This window comes from Sinocyclocheilus anshuiensis, unplaced genomic scaffold, assembly GCF_001515605.1.
Source record: "Sinocyclocheilus anshuiensis isolate Anshui unplaced genomic scaffold, SAMN03320099.WGS_v1.1 scaffold1154, whole genome shotgun sequence".
Lineage (NCBI taxonomy): Eukaryota > Metazoa > Chordata > Actinopteri > Cypriniformes > Cyprinidae > Sinocyclocheilus > Sinocyclocheilus anshuiensis.
The window spans coordinates 937,688-948,545 of NW_015542345.1; the positions used below are offsets into that span (position 1 = coordinate 937,688).

The following is a 10,858-nucleotide window of genomic DNA, read 5'->3' on the forward strand; positions in this document are numbered from 1 at the left end:
AGCAGGAATTTTAGACTGCTGTAACATTAAGAGCTGCCCAAATCCAATATACTGTTACACATCTGTTTTCTTTCTCAGCTGTTTGCTTTCAGTTAAGACCTCACTTACAGTGTTTATGAGGATACTTGCAAAGACAGGCATTTTGACTCACATTTAACTGTTCAAGGCCTATAAAGTGGCAAAAATAACTCTGTTCGATACTCCCGTGCTCTATGAGCACCATCTTCACGTGCTGATGCCTCTCTGACAGCGCTCAGAAACAGACAGTCTCTCAGACTGTTCGAATATAGTGAAATGAGTTCTCTTTTGCTGCTGATTGTTTTAACAACTTAAAATTACTTGTTTTTAAACTGCAATGCTTAAAAACGCATGCAAATGATGAGTTTTGTGACAATGTAGCACAGCAACGTCACATGAGCGTGTAACCGCAATAGAGACGATAGTCCAAAATCTCTACCGGTTGACACATTTCTACCAGTTAATCATGTATATCGCCCACTGCTGTGTAATGAGTTTCTCTTGCATTTCTTCTGCTAAACAAAAAAGAAGACATTTTGAAGAATGTGGGTAACCGAGCAGTTGACAGTTGATGACAGAATTTTTGGGGCGAGCGAACTATCCCTTTAATTTGAATTTATGTAATTGTTGTGTGTCTTTGTTTGTGGAAGTTAAAAATATATTTTGGGTTCACAGCACTTGTGTCAAAGCAGCCTTACAGATTTAATTAGAAAAGTAACAGAATCGATGATGCAAACCTAAAAAAAAGCAGATCAAAGTTCTCCTGTAAAGCAGCTTTTACAAGATAATAGTGTTATTATTCAGCTTCAGGCAATTCAGAGTTGATTCAGTTCTGTTCAATAACAGTGTAAAGTTCATTCATTATGAAGTTAAATTCAGTGATAAGCAGCTTAATAAGCTTGCTTTTATGTTATTTTTTTATTTAATAATAATAAAAAGTTATTCTTATTTATCAAATATTTTAATAATAACAATCATAATAAGATTATATTATTATTATTTTAGAATTATATTGATATATAACCATAAAATGTTTAGTCAAATTGTGCAATGTGGAGCCCTAAATACACAAATAGAAAAGATGTTTTTTTTAGTGATATATAAAGTTAAATCATAATAACATGCATCATCTTGTGGCTATACCCTAGTGAAAAATAAATATACTAAAATGTATTTGAAATACATATATTTTGTGCTTGTGCTAAGTATACTACAAATACATTTACATATTTATGTACTTAATAAAAGTACCTTTCAATTGTACTTTTGGTATACTAAACTGTTATACGTCAAGCCTGCTAAATTGAAACTAATTTTGTACTTAAAGCACTTCAGTTGTGTGAAATTAGTGCTGAAGTCCAACTAAAGGATATACTGAAGTATATTTGATTGTGCTAAAGTGGAACTATTGCAAGTATACTTCAGGAACATTCTAAATATCTTGCATTTAAAGACTGATATTATTCAAAGATCATACAATCCTAATCAATAGTGACATTAAAACATTTTAGGCTTCATGTTAAGAAATGTGCATTGAGCACAAGTGATACTCGGTTTAATTATAATTTAGTCTTAAGCGATATGTCAGAAAATATGTTAATAGATTTTAACTATACTTAGTGTGAAATAAATGTATTTTAAATATATTACTTTTTTACTAGGGTATTTCGGAAACAGCGAGTTTTTAATGTTATGAATCCGACCTATTTACTTCCATTGTAAGTGTCTCTCTGTCATCCAGATTTTTGCTTTATTTAAAGGTGTCATAGGATGTCCATTTTCCACAAGTTGATATGATTCTTTAGGGTCTTAATAAAAAGTCTGTAACATAGTTTGGTTAAAATTTCTAGGTAGTGTAAAAAACACCCTTTTTACCCAGTCAAAAACAGCTCTTTTCAGAGCATGCAGGTTTGTAGCATTTTCCTTTAAATGTTAATGAGCTCTGCTGACCCCGCCCCTCTCTTCCGAGCTGCTCTCAGAGAGACTTACTTTACTTTAGCCGCATTCATCGTGAAACTTGCTAATTAGCACATTATTAGGAAAGGCGATTTGCAAATATTCTTTACAAAACATTATACTCACTTCTTCTGTAGATGAGGCTGGATCATGAATTATTTGCGCGAACATAGACGCATATATGTAGATCGGGGGAGCATTCCCTTCAGAAACAAATGTAATCCACTGCGAGTTCAGCGGCTCAGATGTCAGGAGTAAATGACGACTAGGGCTAATCGAATGCGATTGTCATGCGCATTTTGATAGTAATGCCGGTTCTGTAATCAGCAGACACAGACAGGCATCTGAGATTGGCTCGATTTGAGAAAGGGGAAAACATTTAACACGATTAAAAAAAAACACTGGGTGGATTTTTATCATTATAGGGTGGTTGTGTACACACACTGCCAACACACATTTCAGTTCAAACAACTTGTAAAAGTGCATGTAGCATCCTATGATCCCTTTAAAGAAAAGCAGTAGTAAGCCGAAATAAATTTTTGTGGTAATCAGTATTACAAGGTCTGTCAATTAAGCTTACTGAATCCTGAATATTCCTTTAACCCGCAGTGTTATACATCAACCCATTATCACAATCCTAAACTTCTAAAAGCAAAAAGAGGTGTAAAAACTCAAAGTGGTCAGGATGAGTCACAGTTTTGTATACTTTTTTTTTTTTTTATCCCACACTTTCACAGTCATCAGATCCGGTCATACTGTTTTTGGTTGGTTGGTTCCCACGATCCTTAGCTTTCACCTTTCTTGGGCCGATGGTGGGCTCATTATAAAGGATCATTAACACATCATTTTAAACCACACCAGGCAATATGATGTGCCTGATTGCAAGGCGAGGTATTGACCGCTGGGCCTGGATGCTTGATGAAGTTATTGATCAGCACTAATCTGCATGCCTTCACCATGTAGACATAAGCAGATTATCCTGGAAAGGATAATTATACTTTGCTTTTCACCCAGATTTTTTTTTTTTGCTTACTAATCATGATTTGGTCTAATTAAAAACATTTCAGCAGGCAGCTTCTGAGTTGTAAGTAATGGTATGTTAGAAAAAGTGAATACTATTATTATCACCCTTTTGTTGTTCTAGACTTTTTTTTCCTTCAGTAACACAAAAGAAGAAAATTTGAAGAATGTCGCTGGTTGCTCTTTTATATGAAACTTTAATTTCAGTCTGTTTCACATACAAAGCTATCATATGGCTTCAGAAGTGTTGCAACATAGTGCATGAATCATATGGACTACGTTTATTAGCTTTATGGTATTTTTATGGTGCAATCTAAGAATCCATTTATTATAACTGCATGGAGATGTGCATTTCATTCAAAAGTTTCTTTTTGTCTTCCACCAAAGAAAGAAAGTCCTTTGTTTCTGTATAACATACTTTAATTATATATTTCGCTGGGTTTTTTGTACTGATGATTCAAAGCAGGGATGTGATGTAATGTGCTGATATGACCCAACACTTCATGCATCTCGTACATGTCAATGTGACATACCAACCACTACGTGTTTATAATCTAGGTTTGATTTCAGCGCCTCGTATCTTTGAGCTGAAAGGATTCATCATGTGGGCTTCCTTCAAAGCAGTTCGCAACAGGAATTTGAATATACGGCGGAGAATCATCAGCCTTCTGGAGGGGAGCTTTCAGTTGTGCTTTAACATTTTTGACATGCACCTCAGAGTGAATTCTCACACAATCTCGGCAAAGCTGTATCGCTCCTGACATCTTCACATTAGTTACCCAGGATGTCTCTGTGTTTTGCAGCATCCTTTTCAGATCATATCACTCAGCTGCTGATGTTTTTCGGAGTTGTTTTCGATAAGCAAAATGTCTTTGAAAGATACTGATTATTATTCTTGCATTGGAAGTCTTCACTCCTTCTATTTGTTAACTGCAACTGTCTAGTTTAGACCAAAATAGATGTGTTTGTTTAAAGGCAATGGAATCATGCTATATGAAATTATGTAGATCAGTTGGGATATGCAAAACAACATGTTTTCAAAATCAACTAGTCATTTCCAGAATGGTTAGTTGACTAATCTGTCTAGGAAGCCCTGCATAATTAGGCTGTCTTTGGGTTTGCCTGACCTAAAGGTGCTGCTAAATATTAATTACTGTTGTGTTCAAATAGCTTGACTTAATGGAAGTGTTTTTTAGACTATTTTTAACTCAAGATGGTGTCATAAAAAAAAAACCATGCTTGAAGCACGACGTTCAAAAATGGTTTCACTGAGCTGTGTTTTTGTTTTTCAATATAAACATGCATTAGATGGATATCTTTAACCATTGCATCCCCATTTTTTAGCATTTTGCACCAAGAATTCTGCGTTTGCCATGTCAAATAAGAAATAGTTCAACTTTTAAAAATGCTGCATCCCACCATTTTCGAAAGTAAGAGCATGTGTGAAAGGCCCCCAAACACGTCGATCTGAATGAACCAATTTAAAGTTTCCACAATATATATTTTCTAAATGTATGTCATTGACATTTTGGACGTTATTGTGAATGATTCATGCATTTGTTTCATTTTGTATGATGCACATCACAATATGGAGCAAAAAATCTGTCGATATGTTACATTGTGAATTTTCAGGTGTGTTTCTGAAAGGATTTTAAAGTGGAAACTGTCTAAAAATGCTAAATCACAGCACACTTAAAATACAAGCTAATGCAAATTTAAAACATCAAAAGTAAAAAAAAAAAAGAAAAAAAGAAAATTGATTTGAGACTCAGGGGCCATTTACACAACATTTTCAGCCAAAAACTAAACTTTTTATGCTTTTGCCTGTTCGTTTACACGACAACTGTGTTTTGGGGACTGAAAATGCATATTTTTGAAAACGTCACTGTTATCGTTTCCGTGTAAACACCCAATACGGGAATCTTTGAAAACGTGACATGACGTAACGCGTAGTACGTGTTAGGTATGTAGACATGCGCAGTACGTGTCGATTTTAAAGGCAAGCACAAACAAGCATACACAACAATAGCGGAGTACATGGTACTGTTGTTGCTGCTCAAGAGTTTGCTAACGCTTCTTCAGCAAAGTGTGGATTTACTTCACTAATATTACAACCAACAGCGGAGACTCATCATATACAACATACAATCGTCACTTCCCTACAGGTACTGTTTACTAACAAGGTGACAGCGCCAACTATTGGCGTTTCAAAACGCGAATCATTTTGAAAACGGTGTCATGTATACGTGAAACTTTTTAAAAACGCAAGGGAAAAACTTTTCCATTTTTGACTACATCGTTGTCGTGTAAACGTAGCCTCACTTTTTGATTAGTCTGTCCACTTTCAGAAAAAAAAAGGTAACTGGAGTGGTACCTTTTCAAAAAGTACTAATACGTACACTTGTAATATGTACCGTTAAGATATCAATATGCAGGGTAAATAAGGTACAGTGTTGGATGGCCATCTTAAATCCTGCATGGACTGTTTTATATATGATTGCACATTTAGCATTTTAACCACGTTTTTTGTTGGTGGTTGAAAACGCCGACTCTTGCAACCCAAACAAACTGTCAATGTGAATTTAGACCCTTTAATTTGACATTTTATGATTCCTGATGCTTTTTTCACACAGATTTTTCTATCAAAGTGCACTTCATCAGTGTACTGTTCCTGTGGGACTCCCATCAGCTGTGGTCTGCCCAGTAATACTCGGCTCAGTCTACCCCCACCCCGTTTTCACTGCTGCCAACGTCTAGCTGTCAGATCTCATGCTGTTGCTAGGAGAAAGAATAAAATATACTTTGACCACTTTGCCGATGACATCTTAATTGAATCCGGGCTAATTTTGTCTAATGTTTTTCCTGCTGCCACATCGTGATTGAATAATATCATTATGGACTGAACAACAGTGTTTTGTAGCCAAAATTAGTCTGTCCATTGGTGTGGATATTGAGGCTGGCATATTTTCCTCCATCTTGATCAGTAAAGCAGTGGTTGTTTGTATTTAGGTTTTAAAGGTGATGAAACTTTCTCTTGAATCATGAAATATCTGTGCCTCTGCTCATGTGACTATTCAGATTTGCGGTATGCGAATGAATTAGCATTCTGCTCTACGAGTACTGATCAGCGGTATTTTAAAAACCATGAAAAATGCAAAAGTATGCACAGTACGTATTGACAGTGCTAATGCAGTAAGCATACATTCGATTGTATGTTTTCCCTATTTAAACATACAATTCAGTTGTAGGTATTATTGACACTTAAACCATTGAAAATCATTGTTAATGTAAGGCTTTAAGCTAATTCTTACCCAATCAGCAGACTCGGAATCTGCAGGAAGTACCGTTGCATTTATATTTTGGCTAATTTCATGATGATTTTTGCTATAATAAGAGTGTAGTATTTTTCAGTAGAATTGGAAAGGTGTTTTCCGGAAAATGCAAAAGTCGTCTGCAAAATCAGGGCCTGCTGATTGCTCTGATCACATCTGAAGTCTTTCAGCCGTAATAATGATTATTAACGTTGAGAGATCGGTTGAGTAAGTGCTGTTGTTTTTCTCTTTCAGGCCCGTAATGTCACTACTGGAGAGCTGGCTGCTATCAAGGTTATTAAACTGGAGCCAGGTAAGAAAATCTCTTCCCTTTCAGACGAAACTGGTTTTGTTCTCATCTGGTCTCTGTTCTGTGATGTTATTATCATATTCTCTCTATATACACTTCTAGACAGACTTTTTTTCATTTAGGGGGTCTTTAATCTGATTTCAAGGTGTACTTGGGAAGTTTTTCATTTTGCTGTTTACCTGTTCAAAACTGAAATTAGGTTATATTATATTTATTAAAGTAACTAATTTTGATTTTCATATCTATGACTTTCATATAAAATATTTGGAGTGGAGTGGATTTCCTACCGGGGGCCGCAATTTTGTGATCACATTACTCTGTAACTATTATCAGACACGGTCTACAATGGAATATTTAAATCATGTAAATAGCAAGCAATAAGGCAATATTTCTAACTTTCGTTTAATTTTTTTAAAGATTTTCACCTATTATTTTCTTTTTTTCAGCTTTATTTTTAATTACCATTAACAAAAATAGCACTGTTCTACTTTGCAGGTCTTTCTGTTAGTGTTGTGTAAATGAAGAGTTTCTCTAGGGGAGAATATTATAGTTGTTGAAATGAGTTAAAAACATTTCCAGTTTTGATGTCGATGAAGAGTTACTTGAGCATTACTGATGAGGCTTTGGGGGTAGGTTGGACAAAAAAGGTTGGGAAATATTGATTTAGGAGCTGCTATGGTGAAGTGGCTAAAGCTGAGGCCATTGTCGAGTGAGCTTTGGGCTTTCACCAAGTGTCCTTGAGTGAGGCATTTAACCTCAGGTTGGTCTAGGGGGATTTTATCTAGTAAATGTACTGTAAGTCACTTTGGATAAAAGCATTTGCTAAACCTTTTTGCTTCCTTACTAAATGAGGGGGAAAACCTAACTTTGCTCTTAGTCAGTAAAGTCCTTTGGAAAATTCATTCTATGTTTCTTCCTTGTTCATTTTGGTATTGGGTGACAGTTTACTCTTTACATGCAAATGAAATATTTGAGCAAATTTAAAATGAATTTATTACATAAGGGCTCTAGAGTCTAGACCCATCAGAGTAGCCAAATGTTTTGAGTTGGGATACCATCCACTGTGTCCAGATGCACGATGGAGGTTTCACGCTCTGATCAAGGCAAACCCAGATTATTAGTGTCAGTGAAAAAGCTTTTGTTATAAAACCCAGACCAAAGCAGGAGACAACATCAAATGGGGTCTGGGGTTTGATACGGTTTGACAATATTGGATATCACTGTCATAGTAAAGGATGTACCTGTTTTATCCACAAGCCACCTGGATAGATGAATGACATCTCCTTGCCTAAAGGAAACCAGTGGAGTGCTACTTTCATTTTGATTTTATAGCAATTCTGTTTGTTTGCTGTTATTTGGAACAATAGCAGACCTCAAACCTTTTTTTTTTGCTGGTTTGAGACAAAAACTAACAGCCTTCTCTTTTCGAGGGCTTAAATCCTCAGTTGTTCCTTTTGATGTTCAGGAAATTTTCACTATGCAAAATTACAGAAATTACATGAACAAGTGGTAACCATAGTTTCTGTAAAAATAGCATTAGAAGATGGAGAAAGTACATATTTGAACCTTTGGGAAAATCTGAATAGTTGGAATGTTCTCAGGCACTGAACAAAAGGTGTAATCTTGCAGAATACCTCTTCATGGTTGGCATGTTTTATTAACATTACTGGCAATTTTTATTGTATGTATTTATTTTATTTTATGTGTTTTGTTTAATATTATGTTATTGGATTACAGTCCAGTGCATTGCATTTTATTTTATTGCATTTTATGGTTTGGGCAAAACATAAGATTTACATACGGAAAACTTTTAATTGCTTGTTGTTTCATTGTGTCTTGTATGGATACAGAAATGTAAGTCGCTGCTAAAGGTTTAGTAATTTTAAACTTCAGTTCAGTTATTTCACTTCTAATTTTGTTTTTCGTTTTATTTGAGCTTTATTTCAATGTGAATTTTGAGCATTTGAAGGTACTGTAAACTTCTTACACTGTTTGTAGGGGATCCCATATTAAATTATTAACAATACCTGCAGTAATCCATGATATTTTGGCAGAAACTATACATTCTTGGTTACCATGGTACATTTTTGTATCAGCTAATTATTATTTTTTAGTCTTGTCCATACCTTTATTCAGTACCTTAGAGGTTGTTCACCTTACTTTTTATGATACTAAACCTACAGGCCTGTTTGTTTTGCGCTGAGAACGATTAGGCTGCTTGATTTAAACATTGACCAAGAATTCAGTAACCACTCACATTCATAGATGCAGATGCACACAGTGCATTAGTCAGCTTTTAGCCTCAGTGATTACTACATGCCTCTCATACCAGAGAAGCGTGAGAATGAGAGGGGAATGTGGGTTTCTGGAGGCCCTGCTCTTTGCTTTCTCAGCTGTAGTTTGAGATAAGAAAGGGTTTTCTTCGTGTGTGTGTGGCTTTTAGATGCCCCTGTTGGAACAGGACACGTTGCTGTGCCAGATATCTGTTAAACTGGGTTTCAGATGTAAGAGCTAGATTTAGTCAGAGTATTTTGGAAACACCTGCTCAGGCTTGTGTCCAAGCTGTTAATTTTGAACTGGCAGGAAATATGCACAAAAATATAGTGTACACAAATTGATTCAGCGCCTTGCTGTAATCAGGGTCTTTCTTATCGAAGAGTATATGGAAAAACAACCACTGAATTTTAAAAGGTAAATGATACATGCTGGATCTCATTTTTGTTTCAGATCCATCTTTGAATGCAAGCTCGAAAAGTATAAAGTTGATCTTAATGGTGCAACATGCTGATCATAGCGATAGATGAATTAAAGGGATAGTTCACCCAAAATTGAAAATTCTGTCATTAATTACTCACCCTCATGTCGTTCCAAACCCGTAAGACCTCCGTTCATCTTCGGAACACAAATTAAGATATTTTTGAAATATTATGAAGCTACGAGAATACTTTTTGTGCGCAAAAGAAAAAAAAATTACGACTTTATTCAACAATTTGTCGTCTCCGCGTTAGGCTTGCCGTGATAGACGGTGCTGACGGTGATACCGGTGTTAAGCCGCAACACCGGTTACGTCACTTGCCCACCGCGTCACCGACCCCCACCGTCATTTAGATATTTTATAGTAATAAAAATAATTTAGTAAAAGAACAGACACTACAATTAAACACTGAACGCGGCTGCTCAATGCAGTTGAACGACAGTTGCATCACAGATCAGATTTCGTTTCTCCAGTGAGGAGAGTGAGGAGAGCTGACTGACAAGAAGAGTGAGGTGAGACAGACAAGACGATCTCGGATGATTGAGGGTGCTTTCACAACTGTAGGTCGATTGCTTTGTTCCGAAACAGGGATTAAAATTAATACAATGTAATGCGCACGACGCTTTTAAGCTATTTAAAAGCGAAGGATAGCGAGGAAGAGGGAAAATTCAAACGAACTAAAATTCGTTTTTTCGTCAAATTCAAACGAACTAAAATTCGTTTTTATTCGTCAATTGCTTTACTCCGAATTGCCACTATTTGAAAGTGAAAGTAAAATGCGCACGCCACTTTTACAAGCTATTTAAAAGCGAAGGAAAGCGAGGAAAAGAGGGAACGCCCCGCGTCACCCTAGCGCCATTTTGGAGTGTATCCACTGAACGCAAACAGCGTATGTTGTTCTGTGCCAGCCGCACCACATGGATACATTTTCTACGTTGTTTGTGCTTTGATTTGAACGAAAACAACGTATCCATTAGGGGTGGGAATCACCAGAGGCCTCACGATACGATATTATTGCGATTTTAAATATATTGCGATATTCTGCGATATATTGCAATTTATTACCTTTTTCCAACTTCATATTTGTATTACAGTTTAATCTAGTCCACCTTAATTAAACGTAAACAGGTATGCACTGCTGTGCTACTACAGGTATTTTGAACAGTGCAACTTGAAATTTGAAATTGTAGTTGTGCAGACCCTACAGCAATTGGGGCATTTGAAAGTAAATTACTGTTAAATTTAAATTTTAAATTATAAAACATGTAGTCTTACATCTAGGGATGCACCGAAATGAAAATTCTGGGAATTCTGGGCAACCGAAAATTCTGAATGCACTTGGCCAAAAACCGAAACCGAAAATGCTTTGTAATGATTGTAATGATTATTATGAAATAATATAGTAATTTTGTAAGACTTTTTAATTTAACTCAATATTTTTAATGATACTAAATTTAAAAACACAAGCCAATAAAATAACCACACTTT

At 35.8% G+C, this 10,858-nt stretch overlaps 1 protein-coding gene across 4 annotated transcripts in view; it reads left to right on the plus strand.

The window, feature by feature from the left end:
- map4k3a (mitogen-activated protein kinase kinase kinase kinase 3a) overlaps positions 1-10,858 on the plus strand; it is a 78,163-nt gene that overhangs the window by 7,252 nt on the left and 60,053 nt on the right. For all 4 annotated transcript variants that reach the window (XM_016489817.1, XM_016489819.1, XM_016489821.1 and 1 more), the window contains exon 2: positions 6,561-6,618. In XM_016489817.1, the coding sequence (XP_016345303.1) occupies positions 6,561-6,618 (58 nt within the window). The remainder of the gene's footprint in view (positions 1-6,560; positions 6,619-10,858) is intronic.